The 20903-nt window shown below is 42.9% G+C and overlaps 1 protein-coding gene across 3 annotated transcripts in view; it reads left to right on the forward strand.

Moving 5' to 3' along the window:
- The first annotated feature begins 736 nt into the window (after nucleotides 1–736).
- Nucleotides 737–20903, forward strand: part of ACAP2 (ArfGAP with coiled-coil, ankyrin repeat and PH domains 2) — a 64784-nt gene continuing 44617 nt past the window's right edge. For all 3 annotated transcript variants that reach the window (XM_066326401.1, XM_066326402.1, XM_066326403.1), the window contains exons 1-3: nucleotides 737–883; nucleotides 17683–17740; nucleotides 20541–20660. In XM_066326401.1, the coding sequence (XP_066182498.1) occupies nucleotides 831–883; nucleotides 17683–17740; nucleotides 20541–20660 (231 nt within the window). In that variant the 5' untranslated portion in view covers nucleotides 737–830. The remainder of the gene's footprint in view (nucleotides 884–17682; nucleotides 17741–20540; nucleotides 20661–20903) is intronic.

The raw sequence follows: 20903 nt of genomic DNA on the forward strand, positions 1-20903 counted from the left end.
GTGTCAGCCACCGCGTGTCCCCTCCCGTCTCTGTGAGCCTGTGTGAGTCCGGAGTCTGTGTCAGCCACCGCGTGTCCCCTCGCGTCCCTGTGTGCACCCCGCCGCTCTCCGGCCGCAGTGCTGCCGGGCCTGCCCCGCGCGGGCGCTGCGCTCGGTGGGGCCGACGGCCGGGGCCAAGGCTGAGGGCCGCGGGCCGCTCTCGACCGGAGCACGACTGTGCAGCGGCCCGGCAGGCGTTCCCGCGCGTGTCCCACCCCCGAGGGAGAGATCCCGCCGTTTAATGAAGAACTGTAATTTTAAAAAGTCACGCAGGTGCCGACAGCCGGCCGAGCAGGGCCCCGGCTCCACACGGCCCGCCCCGCCCCCGGCAGCGTCACGGCGGCGATCGCCGGGCGGGCCGGCCCGAGCGATCCGGGCAGCCGCGGCGGCGGAGCTGCCATTGGCGGGAGGCCAGCGGCCGCCTGCCCATTGGCGGGCCCGGCCGTCACTCTGAGCGCGCCGGGGCGGAGCGAACGCTGCGGTGCCGGCGGTTGGCCGCATCTTCCGAGGGGCGGCGCTCTGCCCGCTGAGCCCTCTCCTCTCGCGGCGCGATTGGTCGGAGCGCGCCCCGCTCCCGCGGGCGGTCGCCGCTGGCTGCCCGCGCCGTCAGTCGCGGCCGGGCGGGGCGGGCACAGGCCGCTCCGCTCCCCGCCCCGAGCCCGCCCCCGGCCCGCCCCGCCTCGCCCAGCCGCCCCGCCCGCCGGCCTGGCCCGGTACAGCCTCGCCCCGGGCTCGCCGCGCCGCCACCGCCAGCAGCCGCAGCAGCGGAGGCAGCGGCGCGCCCCGCCACCATGAAGGTGACCGTGGACTTCGAGGAGTGCCTGAAGGACTCGCCGCGCTTCAGGTGCCGCCGAGAGGGGCCCGAGCCTGGGTCGTGCCGGGGGACAGGAAGCGGGGCCGGGTGTGTGCGGGGCGGGCCGCGCTGCGGGGGCCCTGGGGGTGACAGGTGCTGGCGAGCTGTGAGCAGCAGGCAGGGGATGAGTGGGGGCTCTGAGGAGCAAGGGGAATGTGGGAAATGCGAGGAAAAGCGGCAGCATGTGTGGTACGTGGGGCTGGGTGGGCAGGGCGCGGGCTCTGGGCTCCTGCGGAGGCAGCGCAGTGTGCAGCCAGCGCTGCTGGGGTCACTCGCCTTTGAGGACGGGGCTGAAGGGTGGCGGGCGGCTGGGGCAGGGAATGCTTGGCGGCCGAAGCAGCGTCAGCTGGGGCTGAGGCTCAGGAGGGTGAGCTCTTTGGTGGTCTGCCTTCGGTTCTTCAGAGCTGTGCCCGCACTTCACTTCCCGGTGTCTCCTGCCTGCGTCTGTTGCGTGGTCCGTATTCGGCGTGGCCGCTGTTGGGGTGCCAGCAGCAAACAAACTCAGTATCGTCTTACTTCCTGTTGTCAGAGCAAGGCATGCACTCCTTTGTTTTTCCCCAGTCGAGGGACCAGTTGTCTATCATTGCTGTAGGGTTACTTCTGCTTATCTCAGGCAACTTTCCCCTCAGTCTTTCCTTATGTTTTTACCCATTCTATAAGTGTATTTTACACCGTTGTGTCTAATCAACATAGCTGTGCCTCTCTGGGGGATGTGTGGCTGGTCTGTGCCTACACACACCCACTTTCTGTGCCTGGTGTTACCCTGCTAGATGGTAGAGACACAAAGAGCTCCATGACGTGATGAGTCACTGCCGTGCCCCTCCTGTCCCATGCCGAGCCCGTATCTCAAGTTCCTGTGGCTCTGTGGTGAGCTCTGGATGTTGAGGCAAATAGTACAGCTCTTTCTCTGCTCTCTGGCTGTATGTTCACGCCTCCTTTTTGTATCAGCTTTAGCAATCCTGTGGTTTCTGGGATGTAGAGGAAGTTGGAGAGGGAAGGTTGGTTGAATGGCTTACCCTTGGCAGAAGTTGGAGTTCCTGTTCTTCCCTCCTTTGCTGCCAGTTTGTCGCTGGCTGCTTCTCCCACGGGTTTTTTGGTGACTGTGACGTGTGTTGTTGGATCCTTCAATGAGCTGGGTGCCCTGGCAGAAGAGACTGGGTGGTTCTCTGCCAGGTTAGTGAGTTGTGCCAGCATCTCGGTGGGTGTGAAACCTACTAAAGCTTATGGGAAGTAGAGAGAGGAAACTTCACTGCCAGAAGCAAGGATAGAGGAAGGCAATGAAGAGAGACCTCCCTTAGGGCAGCAGGAAACTTCTACATTGGCTTAGCTGTTTCACGAAACTTTGACCTGAGCTGGACATGCTTGCTAGTGAGGCAACTGTATTTAGTGTTGGTCCATCCCATTTGGTGGCAATGCAGTTGTAGACTGGCATAGTTTAACCATAGAACTATACCAGTGGTTGCATTTTTTAATTACTCATACCTGCTGAAATACGAAATACACTCGAGAAAACAAGCAGTTGTGACTAAACTTTGTGAACAGAAGTGTGCAGCTGTTTCTTCAAGGTAAGTCATGTTTTTTCATTTGAATTCACCTTGTATGTAGCATTCTCCTTTTGTCCCTCTTGATTCCTTTCCTTCAAGGAAAAGAAACTGGACAAAAACCTTTGTTAGGGTCTTCTATTACCTCATGGTCTTTTTCCCAGTCTGATACTACTGCCTTTGAAGAAATTACAGAAAACCTTATGGTGTAATCACTTGATGCCAGCAAAACATCCTTCCAGCCTTTAACTGATAGGAAATGTTTAAAATTGCAAGACTAAATTCCTGTAGTATTTCTGAAAAAGTTTGTATCTTTCATTATTAGTCATCAATATTTCCTGTTATAATTTTGCTAATTCTTAGCATTCATACACATTAGCCAACCCAAGCAGTAGAAACCTTCTGAATGAAGGTTAGTGCAGCGGTTTTATTGAGGGATGATAGAGACACTAATATAGGGCAAGGTCGTGAGAAAGTCCTGTGTTCTTGCAGGGGGTAGTGTGGACATAAAGCAGCTTCTTGCTCTGTGTTCCTTGTAGCAAAGCTGAGCTGCAGCTTTCTCCTGACCTTGCTGAGCAGGAGGGTGCAGCCTCTGTCCTTCCTGTCAGTATAACTGTCAGAGCTGTTAAATAAAACTGTTGGGAGCTATGTAGTGAATAGAAATGTCACAGGTTATTTTCTTGTGGTTGTGGTGATAACTGGGAGGACATGGGTGAATCAGAGTTCCTGAGTCATTGAATCCCTGTTTTCATGGGGAACTATTTAAATATTTCAAAACATGCTACTACAGGCAGCTTCAGCCACATGGCTTTTTTTTTTTTTCTTGTTTATCTATTTCTCATGAAGCTCATATTGATATTTCTTGGCTTTGAGGTTTAATTTTGCCCCAAATCACAGAACCTAAGGTCTGTTTTCTTGCTAAAAATGTTTTTGAAGGGGCCATGGATTGTAGCTGTTGAGGTGCTGATATGTGGTTAGATAATAATAGGTGTAAAAGTTCACAGCAGAAGTATGATGAGTTATTTCATAGCAAGGCATACTGGGTTTTTTTCTCTGTCCACAGATGATAAAGAAATCTGAGGTATAAAACCTGAAGCAATAATGGCTTATTGCATCACTGGATTTGTAAACTTACAACGTGCCAAATCAGTTTGGAGTTAGGGACTTGATGTTTAGGAACTGATATTTAAGGTAGTGGGAAAGGCTGTGAGTTCAGGCACACTTTTGCAAATGTATAGTCATGGTTTTTTTCCAAACTTGCTTTGAAAATAATCTCACTGAAATCACATGCTTTTCTGTCGCGATCCCCTCTCCTACAACACAGACAGACCAAAGATCTAGCGAGGAAATGCGTTTGCAGTTCTTCTACAATGTGTCAATGACTTCCCATCAGATGAAGAAGTTGGCTAAGGAGAGGCCTTGGAGCAGTCCTTGAACAGTAAGAACTGTTCAAGGCAAGTTCTGTGTCTATAATCACACATTCCTGCAGTAGTTTTTTGATATGCAAATAGCATTGTGAAATAATTCTTTCTACTTTAAACAATGAGAGTTTAAGTTTCAGAGTTTAATGGAACAGACTTCTACATTGCAGTTTCATTTTTGGTTTTTCTCAATGATGGATCACTGTAGCAACCACATGAATCACTGGAATTAAATTTCTATAAAGGAGAAGCAATTTTAAGTGATGTGAAAATACAGCTGCTCTAAGTAGCAGTTAACAATTTTGATAAACAACAAATAATAGAAAAAGCAAAATTCAATTGCTTGTTATCTGTGCAATTTTAGAACTCTCTCCAAAAACATTCAGGCTGATCCAGTCTTTAAAAATGCTTTAATAAAAAGCTCTGTGTTTTTGAGAGAATTTCTTTGTCCTTATCTGTCACTGTTGCCGAAGTTTAATTTTTTTTTTGGCATTTAAATTTCTATTCATTTCCTGAAACCCCAGCTGCAGAACAGATGATGGGTGAATGAGGTAGATCAAAATATAGATGAAACTGTTGTCAATTACCATTCTTAATAAAAGCATTCATGGGTAGTTTCTGGGTAGAACTGTGGTTGTAGTGTATTCCCTTCAAAGGGACTGATCTGAGTCTTCCATTTTGAGTGAGCTAAAGCACTGCTCGGGTGGGTTTGTCCCTGGAGTTCCCTGCTCTGTGCTGCCTTTCTTCTCCTGTGGCTGTGGCCCTGCTGTGTCTGTGTGGGACCAGGTGAGGTGCACCTCATGCTTATCCAGGGGATGCAGGTTGAAGAGGTCACTTGTGCCGCTTTCTTGATTTATGATGTATTTTTTTCTTTCTTCTTTTGCACAGTGTAACCAAAGGTTTGTCACTTAGCATCTGTTTCCCAAATAATAGTAAATGCTTTGTCACCTGAACTGTGAGTGATATAACAAAGTGACTTATTTAACCTGTTTGGAACATGGTGTGTTCATAGTCAGAGAAATTATCGAAAGTGCCTAACCAATATGCTGTGATCTGCTCATTACTTTCTGGAGGAAATGTAGAAATAGGAACACCGGGGGAGTTGTCCCTTCAGTGCTGAGTTCCGGTGGGAAGAGCCAGCAGCTGCTTCCGAGGGTGCTGTGAGTGGCAGCAAACCCCTCGTGTTCAGGCTGGGTTACAGCTCAGCCCGCCTGGGTGGCTGCACCGAGAGCGCTGAGGCTGGCTCTGGGGGAGAACTCAGCCACACTGCGAGGTGAAGAGGAATGAGGACAAGAACTCTGCATACAAAATCTGTTTGTTTTGCTGAGACTTACCTAGCTGTTTTAGAACAAATTTCCAAAGAAATGTTTGGTCTGGGCTTTTTGCCCTTGGTGTTTGGGACTGAAGAGCAAGTTTGTAACATGCTTGGCAAGGGAGGATGGAAAGTATTGCAGAAGAATAGGAAAAAAGATAGAAAAGAAAAAGCTGCCAAGCATTTGCTTGTGAGTTTGCATTTCGCATTTTTCCTACTTAGGTGGTTGTTAACGTTTATAATTTCCTGTATGAGACTCCAGAAGTGCACTTTTTGTAGCCGAAGTGACGTGGAGGACAGTCTTGGTGAGGTGTTGGTAAGTTACACGTGTACAACATCCCTGTCAACGCTGCTGGGAGTCTGGTTCAGTTAAAGTTAGTTTAACTGAGTCTGAATTTCTGATTTTTGCACTTTTGTGGAGATTGCAGTGACTGTCCTGTTCTATTCAGGCTCTAGTCAATGGCTGATTTATTTTAAAATCTGTAACTATGCCTTTCAAATGTACATTAAGAAAATGATTGACCTAAAGAAAGGGGAATGTATTTGAACATAGTGCGCAGTGTTAAAGCATTTTTTTGAGGGAAATCATTCAAGAATAAAGAAAGTTCATTGAAGATTACGCTCAAATAGGTCTCTAAAAATCTCTCACACTGAAATATTTTAAATCTGACAAAACTTAGTAATAAATTGTTAACAGTCCTTCCTAGTGAAGATTAGAGAAACGTGTCATGAAATCAGGATGTCTTCATTTGGTTAGTGCACCTAAAATTTTGAAATAATAAAGTAAGTTGACTGGCACAGTTATGAATAAAAGAGAATAGGGGCTTTAGTGATGATTCTTTTTTTTTATTGTTTGGTTATGATTTAAATAAACAAGAGTAAACTTAAAAATCTTAACTGTATCTTAAATTGCCAATAGGAACTTAACTTCCTCAGTTTTGGTCTTTTGACATTTTTATCTGGAAATGTTAAAAAAAAAACCACAATGAGATGGGAGCTTATAGTGGAGGTAGTGACAAAATTTACATGTTATCATAGCACTGCTGTAGCACAGCAGCAGGGTGGTTGCTGAAGAGCTGATGTTAATTAAGCCTGTAAAACTGATCTTTAATGAGTACTTGCAGAATTAGAAGGACAGCTTACTTATGTGTGTGTGCAATGGAACTGTAATTATCCATGTCCTTACAGTCTTTCAGGTTTTAAATATAGATTTGAAGAGGTTTGGTTCTTTAGCCTGGAGTGTCTCATTTACGTTGGCTAAGCACATCTCATGTAGTTAAGAACTAAAGTTATGGGATGGTAGTTTTATATTTTTTTGGGAAGAGAGGAATAACAATGTTAAAATCTCTAGAAAACAGGGTCAGTAAATAGAGTATAAACTGGGAAGGTGGCAACTATAAAATAGAAACTTGTGTCTTGGGCTAGATGGACGTTTTGGTGGCTCTGTTTTTTCACTGTACATATCTGTGAAACTGTTTGCCTGTGAATAGCAAATGTGCTGATTTCAGCAATGTTTGCAGCATCCTATGATCTTTTTTCAGGTTTAGCTTCTTGACAGCCTTGTATTCAGAACCACATTATTTAGTCAGCATTTTTCCCGTTCTTACTTTGTACAGTGAACAATATGGCTTCAATTATTGCTAACTTTTTACTAGAGTAAATAATTCTAAAAATTTCCTAAAGGAAACTCTCTTCTTATAACCTGTTTTAGGAGAAAAAAAGGAAAGGAAAATGTCTATTGCTACAGAAATTACTGTTTATAGACAAGAACCCTTTGCCTTAGTCTTGATGCAGGCCTTGCTGCCTGAATCAGTTTAGTATCTCAAAGCGATGCAAATGCAGAAGTGTCATGTTTACATAGGCAGGAAATAGAGAAATAAATTCTGAGTAATTTAGTTAGGGGTTTTTTGCCTCTCACTTGTGCATTTCATTTTGTACAGAATTCATTTTAAGAACATTTGTAGAAGTTTAAACTGTATAAATGCATTTGTGATCTCTCTGATCAGATACTGCTGTTTTGACATTTAGATATTCCTGTGAGTTTAGGTAGTAATTTAGGTGCTTTGCTTTTTGCTAGTGGCAGATTTGTAACAAAAGTAATGGCTAAAGTTGCTGTTTGCAGTGGAAGACCACAGGGAGGACATGCAGATTAGTGTGTGGACTGTAATGTTATTTTAATACATGCAGGAGTTTTCCATACCTCTGTGTGAGGGAATGTAGATTTTGGTTTTGTTGTCACTCGTTCACGTGACTAAAAGATTATATTATGAACATGAGAAATAGTAATTATTATCATTATGATTATAAACTGGACAATTCTAAGCAGTCCAGTAGACTCAAACATTGTTTTGCCTTCCTAAAAATCTTTTCAAGAAGATTCCTTGTGTATGTGGCAGCATAATGATTTTATGGTTCATGTTTACTTTATGAATATTGGAAGTAGCCACGCCTCAGACCTAGAGTCAATCAGTTGTGTTGTTGTGATGCACTGCCTGTGTGAGGAGAAATCTAATTTATGGAGTGATGTCGTGTATACATTTTCAAACTGACAGTGGTAGACTAAGAAAATAATTTGTTGCAAAATAGTTCCTTCAAGTTCCTTTCGCGAATGAGATGAGATTTTGAACAGAGAAGGTGCCTGTCAGATGGCTGGTAAACTTACTAGTGTGGTATGAGTTTTTCTGTGAATCAGGATTCCTTTTTGATGTTTTAAGTTATCTATTTGATATTTTAAGACTCTGCAGTATTTGGCCACAATACCCTTGGATAATTTTTGTAGTTCACATTTCAATATTAATGGGCATTGAAATAGTTGTATTGTGATTTTGGACAAGAATCTGACAGTAGGTGCACATGCACAAACTACCTTTTAATTTCCTGAATTTGTGACCTGCCTTCAGCCAGTGGTTAAAGGAAGACCTCTGCTTACAGTTTTGTCTTGATAAACATAAAGCAGAGCTAGTGAGAATTTGCATGGTGTGATTTTGAAGTTTCTAATTGGATATAATACAAAAAAATTGGAGAAGTCATATCTAGTAAAATGTATTCCATCTGATAAAATTTGAAAAACCATATTCTGTGCAAGACAATTGCAGATTTCCATCTTTCTGTGTGTCAGATGTTAATTTAAGTAGGAACATGCATATCAAACAGACATTTCTGTGCATTTGAAATATTCTGGTCTTCAATTTTTAGTGATCTTGTAGTTATTGTTAAAATATATATATAACTTATGTAATGCTGGAGCTCACATAACAGATTTTAGAACACTGATATTTAGAATGACATGTTGTAGATGGAAATTTGAATTCAAATTCAAATTTTTCCTTTGGAACAAAGGAAAAGTGTGTTGTATTCAGAGTTCTGGCCATGAATGTTATCCCTTCTGCCTGTCAAAAAAGAGATGTGGAGTATGACCTGGGAGATGGGGTTTGGGTTTCTGCTCTGTGGACTCTGCCCAGGGAGGCACTGAGCCTCTTCTGTCCCAGTGGTGTGGTCTGAGCAGGGATCCCTCTCCCCTTGGCACAGACCTGGTGGCTGGTGTGAGGTCTGTGCTGGAGGTCCTGTCCCACCCTCTGATGCCTTCCTACATTCCAGCTCTCCAGGGACTCCCTTGCTGCTCAAGCTGCTGTTGGTGGGCCCTAATGGTGTCTGAATGTTGGTAATTTTTGGCATAAAAAGAGTTTTGTTTTAAGTACTTTGTGCAAGTAATCGGACTCAGCATTTGACTGGATTCTTGTGATGAACCTCAGTGGTGTTATAACAATGCTGTTGGTTCTATATAACATAGTGTTATTACACTTGTGGTTTAACACACCCCAAATAAGAACTAAGTGGTGAAGAAGAAAAATAGTGTAAGTGCAGCAGTGCTGGGCCTTGCGATATTAACTGGCACTAGCAAAAGGCACTGCAAAGACTCATGGGCCAGCTGGAAATGTAGCTTTTATCTTGTCTTTCCTAGACTTGTATCGTTCATGTAAGTTGGAGTTCCTGTCTATAGAAAGTGTTTAGTAAATACTGACCTAGGCCCCTTCTTTCTTAACTTCCTTAAACAGGAAAAGGAGAATGTATCTCATCTGCTGTATACCATCCCTCCTCTTAAGCCAGATCTTAGGCTTAGGCTCCTTACAACTATTTATCTTCATTAAGATTTGATCCCAAGTGGCTCTTGATTTGTTGTAGCCATATGTGTCAGGATAAGGTGAACTGCACCCTGGAAATCACGTGTTTCTGCCCTATCATTTCCAAAGGTGCTTTAGCTGACTCTAATTAGGGTATCTGTGCATAGATACCAGTATTTGATCAGATAAGGCACACTGCAACAATAGAACAATTGCATTGGCTTTGCCAGACGGGGTTGCTATTAAGGATAAAAATTGTTCAAGACAACTGAGATCTGATGTTTCAGTGAGGATGCAGCTTCTGGCTGAATTTGTGTGTTGCTAAATTGGACTCTGTTTAAAAAGATTACACACATTTACACACCTTCTCTATGGGATTATTCCTCAAAAGAATCTACAAGATTATTCTTCAGAAGAATCTCCAGTTTGTGAAGAAGGATTTTTTTAAAGTATTCATTTAACTTCATTTCTTTTGTCAAATGCCTGATTTTGAAGAATGTATCTGTCTATTTATTCTATCCTACTTGATTTATTTCAAAAAGAATGATGAAAAATGAAAGGGGAAGCATTGATTGTGCCTGCTATTACAAAATATCCACTCTATTGTAAATATCAAACTTGCAAGATTCTGTTTGAAAATATTTGCAGTTGATTTGAGATGAAAAACCTTTAACATGTTATAATTAAAGGATATGTAAGCTTCTGTTTGGTTGAAAAATAGCTTACCTGCAGTTAGCTTTGACAGATGAATGAAATCCCAGGGTCTTTTAAATCTCTTGATGACTAAAAGTAGTGGGAGAAAAGATACTAAATGTACCTGAAGTGGTTCCAGGGCTGTGGGTGTACCACATACATTTTGTAGTTTTTATGTTATAAAATTCCAAATGCCTTTTTTTTTTTTTTTTTTTTTTTTAAGTTTATCAATATCGTTTGAAAGGGATGAGGAGAGGAAAGGCAACTGGCCTTTCCAAATTTGAAAACAGTAGATTTGAAGGAAACATGAATACACTATTTTTCTCTATTGTCTTGCTCTAATGCTTATGCACTCTTTTGGTTTGAGATTGGATTTGTTTGACTGGCTGTTTCAGTGCAAAGACATAAAGGGCAAACAAACTGCTTTTTGCAGTATTCAGGAACAATAAAACTGCACAATAAAATTCTTAAATAACCTGTAAAATACACTTTAGGTTACTGAGTGTGAGTTCCATATATCTAAATAAAAAGTTCAGGTTCAGAATTTGTCTGTTATAACAAAGCCGCTGCCTTCTCTCTGACTGTCACCTAGAGCATTCTGGTTTTGTGAAAGTGTATTACTGAAATACTCAGCTTCTGAAATGGACAGAAAGGGTAAATACTTGCTGAGGACTCAGTCTTCACAGCAAATCTGAAACTTCCCTCAGGTTTCAATATAGAAGATCCAGCTGATAAAACTGGAATTGTAGACAGCTAATGGTCCTCAGCTCTTGTGAAACATGGTGAGGTCTGATTACAAAGGCTTTGCCAGCTTATCCTGGTTCCTACACAGCAGTGCTCCTCTAACTGTGGTATAAGGTTTGAATTAGCAACTAAGGGAGCTACAAAAAGAAAGGGCCAGATACTACCTAATTTTTCTGAAATCAAAGTAAACACAAGATTCATATTAGGACTACATGGTTATCTTTGTGTTTAATTCCACAGTACTCAGAGCTTTAGTAGCCTGTGCTTTATATGAGGTTTCCTGTGTTGGTGGTTAAGTGCTGCTGTGTCAGTTCTGAACATATTGATCCTGAGAATGCTGTGCTGGGGCTACACAGTGATATTTACTCTTCCTGCATTGGCTGCAGGTGAGGTACATAAGGGGTATCTTTCCAAATCAGGGATTAGTATCTTCGCTGTTCTTCAGACTGTTGTTACTTGCAGCTTTTATAAGCAAAGTTGACAGGACTCCTTATCACTTGACTGGTAACTCCAGATCTTGAGGTAACAGGGTGTATTCGTTAGATGTCCTATCTTGTATATGCTGCAGTTGGTCGCTTGCTGGTTATATTTATGCTTCCACTTCCTGACCTTACTACATGCTTGAGTTTTCAGATGTTGAAATCCTTCATTCCATCTGCTGCTTCTGTGTTCAAGATCCTGGGTAGCTGCTGAGATTTAAAAGATTAAAGCAGCTCTGTGATGCTGGCAGATTTTCAGCAGCAAGGCTTCTGTACAACACCATCAGTTCCTTGAGCTCCTTTCTGCTGCCCTTTTTTTTGTTGCAAGATCTTGATACTGTAGTCCTCCTTCCTTATCTGGTAGTAAGTCCACCAATCTTGAATGTTGGAATCACTAGTCAAGAGTTAGGCAGGGCGTGTATTGTGATGTGTTGCATTCTTATCAACTTGCAGTGATAACTTGCAATTTCTTTTTCTTGAGGTTTTCATCGTCACCATTGTGTCCCCATCTTCTTAACAACTGTTTCTGATTAACAAAACACTGAAGTTGAAAGATGACGAAAATTCTGCTTCTCAGACTCTTTGTGGAGGAAACAGGTTGCTGATTTCCTGCTTAGGCTTACTGTCAGGTTCTTCTAGAGCAGAAGCAGCTTAGGAGAAAAATATTAGGCAAAACCACTGGGAAAATAGCACTGTTAGACATTTCTGGCAATTTACTGTAAAAGAGGAGTGAGAGAAAAAGTTTAAAACTTTAGGTCCAGCAGGTAGCAGAGAAGTTCTTACAGTCTGTGTGCGACACACTGGGTGATAGAGACTGTTTATAATGTTCATTATTTGAGTTGCGTGTAATCTAGCAGTAAAGTATAAATTAAGTGAAGTGCACATCTTAAAAGTATTTGTCCTATTTGTTGTATCAGACCATATGAATTATTGAGGAACCTAAACCTTGTAGGTGCAGACAACCTGAAAAAGTGATGCCTACAAGTAGGCCTTTGCTTTAATAATTTTATGAATTCAGTAAATACCCTTGTTTTATTTCATTTGATTATTTTCTAAGAGAATTCTGACTTGAGAGGAGTGGAGGAGTGGTCCTATAATATTGAGGGCTTGATTCCTGTTTCTCTAGGGAAATTTGAAATGCAGATAGTGTTTGCTATGTACCTGAAAGCTTGGCTTATTCATCAACATGATAATCTTCTGTTCAGGAAATGTATACCCATATTTCAATGCCCTCAGCTCATAGAAAATTCCTGGGATTTCAGGGTGGGGGTTCAACTTTCTGATTAAAAGCCCTACTGTTCATGTAGGGTACATAGAATTTTTTCAAGCTATTGATAAAATGTTATGTGGCAATGACTGAAGACTTAATACTGTAAGGAGTACTAGCATGAATGTGGAATTTTATCTGAGTGTGTCAGGGAGAGTTCATCATCTGCTCCTCAGTATGGAGGGGCTCTGTGCCAGCGGGGAACAAACTCTGCAGTGCCAAACCAGGGCTTCAATGGGGTCTATGACAGGCTGCAGCAGTGTTCTTTCTTCTGACCATATTAATGGTTATGACACATCTCATAAGTTGTAAAACTTTTCTTATATCTATCCATGCTGTTATTCGAAGTTATTAGGCCTTATTGTTCCATGTATGCCTTCTTTGTCTCTCAATATGTCATGTTTCTTTTTTTAGTCTCTGCTTGTCTGATGCCATAACACATGTACCAGCTGTATTCCTTTTTGGCATGCTGGTTAACATGCCTCTGGGCACCTTTTTATATCTCACTGTACATGAGGGAAATCAAATGAAGTGCACAGTGATTGGAGGGAACCCTGAGAAACTGGAGGGCAGGTCTGCCATCCAGCAGGGCCTCAGCAAGGTAGGGAAAAGCACAGGTACAAAACTCCCAAAGTTTAGCCCAGACAAATGTGAAGACTTCATCTGAAAAGCAACAACACTGTGGGCTGTGCTGGTGGACAGGGACCTTTGCAGCCTGGTGACCAGCCAATGGCCTCGGTGAGCAGTGAGAAGTGGCAGTGTCCAGTGGCCGTAGTCGCAGTGGTGTGTGTGTTCCCCTGGTCTCAGGCTGCCCTCAGCAGTCCGTGTGTGGCTGCTTCTGAACTCATCTCTGAGGAGTTGCTTTGCATCAGAAGGTGCAACTGCTGTGGGAGGAAAGGGAGGTGGAGGCAGAGGAAGAATCAAACCAGACCAAACAGGTGAGCAAGTCTGATATCTTCTGTGGTACGCCTACATTTTAATTTGCCTTTGCATCACACTACAGGTCATAGTCTATCCTCTGATTAATGTCTGCTGTCCTTTTTGCTGTCTGTGGCCTGATAGGCTCTGACATAGAGGAGGAGACGTTCCTTTAAATCATCAGGTTCATATTCTTATCTTGACCTTATGTATCTCATTTCCAGGCTTTCACATTCAGTAGTACCTTCTTTTTTCAAGCTGTCTTTAAGGTGTAGTGGATGTTGGCTGAAAGGATGTCATCTCTAGTGAAGTCTAAGTTGTGCATTAAGGAGATGTCCTGCATAAAATATGTGCAGGTGGAAGAGCTGTGTCTTTCTGAGATTCGAGGACAAGACTTCAGCAGTAATGCCATTGAAACTGCACTGGTAAAAATCCATTATTTCCATTTCACGAGTCCAAATATATGAATGTATTCAAAAGCCCCAGGATGAACAGCAATTGATTTTGTGACTTGTTCCTGTACTTCTGAAAGTCTATTCAAGAAATTAATCGAAACTTTTCTCAATTAAAAGAAAAAAAAATAAGCACAGACTATTGGAAAATACTTTATTATTGGGCTTTTATTATTTTGAATGTTTTTTTTAGTGTTGTGTTATTTCTAGAATTAGTAATTATTAGTTGCCCATAGCACCTTTGACCTCTCCAGTTCATTATTTTTCAGCACTGATTTAGAGTAACTAGTGATTCCAGCCTCCTTATTTTCAGGAACACAACCTGAAAATGCAAACTAGAATATGATGAATGAATAAGCAAAAGACTAAAGGCAGTGTGTGGTTTCAATGGCAGTTAGATTTTGTTTGGAGAGGAGCTGACTTTAAAAGCACTGGTGATCACCACTCTTCTGTGAGGGCAAACAGGCCGTGCAGACCCCTGTCTGTGGCCACGGTGTGTGCGGTGTTCTGGTCAGCAGTGTGTAGTGGATTACTCCAGGATGAATTGTTTCCTTAGCTCATGTCTGCAGCTTCTGGTCTGAGCGACCCATTCTTTTTTTAGAGGAGAGTTTATCCATCATCATTCTGTTTGGTTCCTGGGATTCTCCAAGTACCTTAACCTGGAGGAAAGTCTTTCACTGGTCACTTAGGGAGGGAGTGTGTTGATGAACATCAGAGTTCAGCTGTCCTTCACATATGCTGGGCTGGGTAACTGGGGACATTATTCTCTGCTAATAGGCTGCAAAATCAGGTCTTGAGTTTTCTTCCATCTCCTGTATTCCTCCTGCACTGCAGCTGTGCAGGAAGCTGTATCCAGCAAACTGAACTGTGTTTTAGGGGGGTAGTGGAGGAGAAAAGTCACAGCAGAGCAAAGAAACACATTCCTGAGAGTCCTCATTACAGAGCATGAAGAGTATGGGAGACTGCTCATTTATAAAAGTTGTCCTCCACCCTTAAGCAGCTGTTCTGGTTTTCTGCGTTGCCATGCAGTATTTGAACATCTTGGGAAGCCACAGATGTTTGACTCATACCCTGGACCTGATTTGATCCTTATTCCTAATGCTGGAGCCTTCTGGCTGGGATCACTGTGACGCAAACCTTGCTCCCAGCTCCCACTTCACTAAGGAGCAACAGTTTTGTCACATGTCAGGTCTGGCACTTGGTCCTCAGCTGTTTCACCACTGTTTCCTGTGTTTATCGCTGGACAGTGGGTCTTGGCTGTGGACATGACATTTACTCAGAATTATGACAGTTTTCTGTGAACTTTATGCCTGACACAGATGTTTCAGCAAAATGTACCTTTGTATTCTGTGGCTCCAAAAAGTATTACATTAAGAAAAACAAGGGTAGCATTAGCATAGCTCAGCTCAGCTGTTTTTTATGTATTGCTAGCCCAGGATGAAAACATGAAGACAATTTTTGCAACTAAGTGGTACATAATTGGATGAATATATCTATGATCTGATAGTCTGAGGGCGTCCTCTCCATTGTTTTGTGCTTGTAATCCAGTATTGGACTAATACCTGTAGATGTGTTTGCAGGATAGTAACTGCTGTTAGTTTTTACGTGGTGGAAACAGTGAAAGTAGTCATTCCTATGCCAAGAAACAGAATTAAAATGGGGTTTGGCTGGAACCCAACAGCTGTTTGATCGATATCCAGCTATAGGGCCCAGATATGCCGTCTCTGCATCACATGGTGGGAAATAGCCCAGAGAACCAACCTGGTGCCTGAGGGGCTTGTGGCATTTCAAAGATCTGCAATAAATTGGGTGATAGTGGGGTGTATCTCTCCTTTCTCCTATGATACCTCTATCTCCTTTGCTTTATACTTCTTTTTGCTTGACCTACCCATCATTGTTTCAGTTTTTTGATGTTCTGCTGTTATTTCTTCCAGTTGAGCTTATTCTGTCTTAAAACTTGCCTCTTGGAATAGAGATTTGATTACTGAACAGATGTATTGTCTTCATTCTGCCTGCCCTAACTGCCTTTATCTCTGTTCATTTTGAGTCTTAGACTTTTGGCTCATTAAGTCCTGTGGAGCTGGAACTCTTTGCTAGTTAAAGACACTAAAAAAAATAGTCTTATCAGATCATGCTGCTGCAGTTCTGTAAACAAGCTACTTAATCGTGCTTTTATGTTAATGCCAAAGAAACAAATAAAAAATTGTTGCACTGTGATTATAAACAAACGAATACAAAATTGCAGTCTAAATATTGAGATGCTTTTCCTTCCTTTGGGTTTTGGTTTTTTTAATTCTCTTTAATGCTTTTTGAAACAAGATTAACTAGAGACTTAAGTGGAAATGAATCAGTTATGAAGAAAAAACAAAGAAAGTAAAAGAGAAATTGATGTTGCCTGAAATCCTTCATGGTCTGAAGCTAGTGAAGAGGGAGATGCCAAAATGTAGCTGCTGAGATTGCTTGGATATAAAACCTAGGACATAACTGTGGTAATGCACTGATGTGCAAGAACTGGAATGCAAGTATGTGTAATGAAAGCTGCAAAAGCTAAGAATGTCATGCTCAGTGTTTGAGATCTGCAAGCAATTGGTAGCATTTTTCAGAACTGTTCTTGTAAGAAAACTGCTTTTCCTGAACTTGGGGCCTGATCCAGTCTTTCTCTCTCTCTCTCCTTTTTTTTTTTTTGGTATTCTTGGCTTGTACTCATGTGAACTAGAATGGAATTAGCAAGATACAGTAAAGCCATGGTTTTGTGTAGTCTCTCCTCAGTGTTATAAGTTGGCTTAAGAAATTGCTGCTCCAAATCATTCTTCCCTGTCTGTATAACTTTTCCCAGGAAGAGCTGGGTTTTTTGTAGGACTGAAATATGAAATGTCTGATCCAATTTTCCAAAAAGCATTACAGAAAACTTCCTGTTTTTTCCCAAGGCAGGCTACTACTAGTAAACAGTGTGGCTCCATGAACAGTTATGCTGGAATGACTGAAAGAATGGACACCCTGTGATGGCAGCAAGGGCACTCCTTGCCAGAAATGAGTCCATTCAGATCTCAAGGCAATAGCCTGAGGAAGCAGCAGTGTTCGTGGATTCTGAACAAAGTGTCATCCATCCTCAGTCCTGTTTTTTCAGGTAGCAATAAGGAAGGAGATGTCCAAAGAAACATGAGCTTTCAAGCAAAAAAAAAAAAAAAAAAAAAAAACAACCAAAAAACCCAAACCACCAAAAACAAACAAAAAAAACCAGCAGCTGTGCTTTAGCAATGCTTCATGAAAGCAGCTTTTACTGGCAAGTTGAATTTGACTGGCCTGGAAGATTTGACCAGTCTAGACTAAAGGTACATCATCTAATCATGTGTGCCATCTGAACTCCCTGTAGGTTATTGACACATCGCGAGTACTGAGTTTTCTCCTAATCTCATTTCAAGCCTTTTCATGAAATAGCTGCACCATTTGAAAGTCTGAGCCAGCAGGTCACCAAAAGAGTTAAGGGAATTCCCTCCAACTTTTAGTTTCTTTCCTTTATTATTAGCTTCAAACATACACATTATTGTCTATACAAGAACAGAAGAAGCTGTTTTGGTGTGACAAATGTTAGGATTAATAAAATTTGATCTCAAGTCTTTATCAGTAGACCATGTTTTAGCAGTGATGTAGTTTTTCTTCTTTTTACAGTCAAATTTCCTGCAATTTTTTTGGTTCTTTAGAATCTATGCTGTTTCATAGCTGAAATTTAAATAAAACTGTGATCGCAACACATGAATTAAATGAATGTGTCTGCCCCTTCTCCCCAGACTCGGAGTGTTTTTGTGTAAAATTTTAAAGGGAAACCTCTTTTCTGCATGCAGGGCAACTTTAGAAGAGGTAGAAGGAGATGTGACAGAGCTGGAACTGAAACTTGACAAGGTAAACTTTTAATTCAACACTTGTCCTTAACGGCCTCGAGAAGCGTGTTCGGGTTTTGTTTTCAAGGTGACGGCCGGGCAGTGTCAGTGCCCCTGCTCTGCAGAGGGGGATCCGGGCTGAGCTCACAGCTGGGTCTTTGGAGGCTGAGCTCACAGCTGGGTCTTTGGAGGCCGAGCTCACAGCTGGGTCTTTGGAGGCCGGGCTCACAGCTGGGTCTCGGAGGCCGGGCTCACAGCTGGGTCTCGGAGGCCGGGCTCACAGCTGGGTCTCGGAGGCCGGGCTCACAGCTGGGTCTCGGAGGCCGGGCTCACAGCTGGGTCTCGGAGGCCGGGCTCACAGCTGGGTCTCGGAGGCCGGGCTCACAGCTGGGTCTCGGAGGCCGGGCTCACAGCTGGGTCTCGGAGGCCGGGCTCACAGCTGGGTCTCGGAGGCCGGGCTCACAGCTGGGTCTCGGAGGCCGGGCTCACAGCTGGGTCTCGGAGGCCGGGCTCACAGCTGGGTCTCGGAGGCCGGGCTCACAGCTGGGTCTCGGAGGCCGGGCTCACAGCTGGGTCTCGGAGGCCGGGCTCACAGCTGGGTCTCGGAGGCCGGGCTCACAGCTGGGTCTCGGAGGCCGGGCTCACAGCTGGGTCTCGGAGGCCGGGCTCACAGCTGGGTCTCGGAGGCCGAGCTCACAGCTGGGTCTCGGAGGCCGGGCTCACAGCTGGGTCTCCGTCCCCCGCTGGGGCTTGTGTGATTCCCTCCTGAGCGGCCCCTCTCTGCCCCTGTGGCTCAGCCCTGCGGGCAGCTGCTGCTCATCCTGCAGCTTTCTCGGGACCTGAAAGCCGGGCCTTGGTCACTGCTGCACCGAGAGCCTGTTCTAGCACAGCGGCGTGCTGTGGGGACAGCCGCCAACACTTTGTTTCAGAGGTTTCAAATCCATGCTGTTTGTCCTTGGTCATCTGGGGCACAGCGGCCAGATGTGTCCTTCACTGTTCTGTGGAGGACTTGACTAGCGTAAAATTCATCCTGTTTTGTCATGCTTTGTGCGTGTATATAAAAAATTATATATAGCATCTTTTCAGCTCCTTGCTATCTATTGGTTTCCTCACCTTTGGAAACTTTTGTCATTTCTTTGCTAGTATTTTGAGAGTGGCTTATTTTTGTTTTTCATCTGTATAAAGTCTACGTGTTTTAAATTATTTTAATCTGTGTTTTCACATGGCAGGCAGATGTGACTTGTTTACCTCCTTAACTGCTTTTTGAATACAGCCTTTTTTTCCTGCAGCTGTGAGCTGGCTGCAGACAGCTGGAGACAAAGATGGTGTCCAGCCTGAAGACTTAGTCTTTACTACTTGTAATAATATTTCTAGTTTTTTGTAGTTAATAATCTAACAATTTGCTCTTCAAAATAAATTCAGGATCCTTAATTTTGATTTGGTTTGAGTTTTGATGATTAAAACACACGTTTTTACTGTAGGGGTGTTTAATCTGTTTTGACAGATCAAACAGTGTAAGTATTTTAAGTATTTAAAGGATCTCAAGAATCAGTCTTGAAAGTTTGGCTTTTCCACCAGTCTGAAAGGATTGTTTTTGGGGAAAAGAATTCTCATATTCCTTAAATGACATTATTCAGGGCCCTGTAATACAATACTAAAGTTGAAAGCCAAGCTTCTTGGGTGAGCTGAAGCAACTATGGCCTGAGGGTAGTAATTTGTCTAGGCTTGGTTGGTAACTTCTTCTACTCAGTTGTTCATACTAAAATTGGTTTTTATTGTCTCACAGTTTTGACTTTGGGTTACACTGTCTGCAGTTTTGTCCTGTATAAGCAAAGCTGAAGGAAAAAGGTTAATGTTGATAGTGATTTTTTTTTTCTGTCCATTGTTCAAGCAACTTGGACGTTCATCAGAATGTGGAGGATCACGCTCAGTTTTCCATTTTTCCTAAGGATCTGAGCCAACATAAAAATTGCTGGGTAACTAAGGCAGGGAGGATGCTTGGATGGTTTCTTTGCCCCAGAAGAGCATCAAGTACTTCTGTGTTGCTTTGTGTGAAAATTTATTTGCCATCCTTGAAAAATCTTTCAGAGATGAGGGTTCAATCTTCTGGTTTTATTCTCAGCTTGGTTTAGGATTGGGGGAACACAATCACAATGCACCCTTTCTCAAGAGAGCAATTGCAGTAACCACACTTTCTTACGTTAATGGCCCAGTGCATAAATGGTACAAGAACTGGGAGCACATCCCTCACAAGGACCTGAGGACCTTCCTGTCAGACTGCAGTACTGTGACGGCTGAGTAGCAGGGATGGAAGGCCATCAGAGATTACTCTGTGACTGAAAACATCATTTGTTTCACCTCCTGAGATGTAACCATGGCTCTTCAGCTGAGCCTTGTGCAGAGAGCCTTTTGCTTTCCTGTGCCTCTATTCTGAGTGTCTCAGTATAAAACAACCAGTATGGGTTTCATTTTTGTTTGTTGTGTGGTGTTTTTTCCTCAGAAACCACAATAACCTCATCATTTGCTTGGGTTTTAACCAGTTATGTTTTAGTTGCTGTACTTTTTGCCCCTGTAAGATTCTCTCTTGAAATATGTGCAACGTCTCAGGTAACTTTCCCAGTAGCATATCTATTGATCTAGAGTAGTGTTTTTATAGCTGTCACTATACAGTAGAAAGCTTTTCATAGAATCTGAGGGCGAGAATTTATCTTTTGAAATGTTTATTTTGTAGACCTAACTAAGCTCAGTGTGTTTATATGATGGTGTAAGAACCAAACAAAAATAAGCGTTCAGCTTTATCTCTTTTCTTATACTCATTTTAGCTGGTGAAGCTTTGTATTGCAATGATTGATACTGGGAAAGCATTTTGTACAGCCAACAAGCAGTTCATGAATGGAATTCGAGACCTTGCACAATATTCCTGTAAAGATAACTTGGTTGAGGTAAGTTCTTTGAGGTGAAAGTGGAAGGAGAGAAACAACTTTAAAAAGGTACAACGTAACAGTTAGCAGGAGAAGTGGTTGGAGTTTATAGTATTATTTGCCTTTTTGCTCCTTTTTCTTTGATATCTCTTTTATAGTGAGGGTTTTTCTGGCTGTGGTGCACTGCAGGTGTCTGTGCTGTTTAGTTTCAGCAGTGACATGGGTTTTCCAGATTTCAGAAAATGTGTTAGGTTAGTGTGTGCA

This window comes from Sylvia atricapilla, chromosome 10 (assembly GCF_009819655.1).
Source record: "Sylvia atricapilla isolate bSylAtr1 chromosome 10, bSylAtr1.pri, whole genome shotgun sequence".
Classification (NCBI taxonomy): domain Eukaryota; kingdom Metazoa; phylum Chordata; class Aves; order Passeriformes; family Sylviidae; genus Sylvia; species Sylvia atricapilla.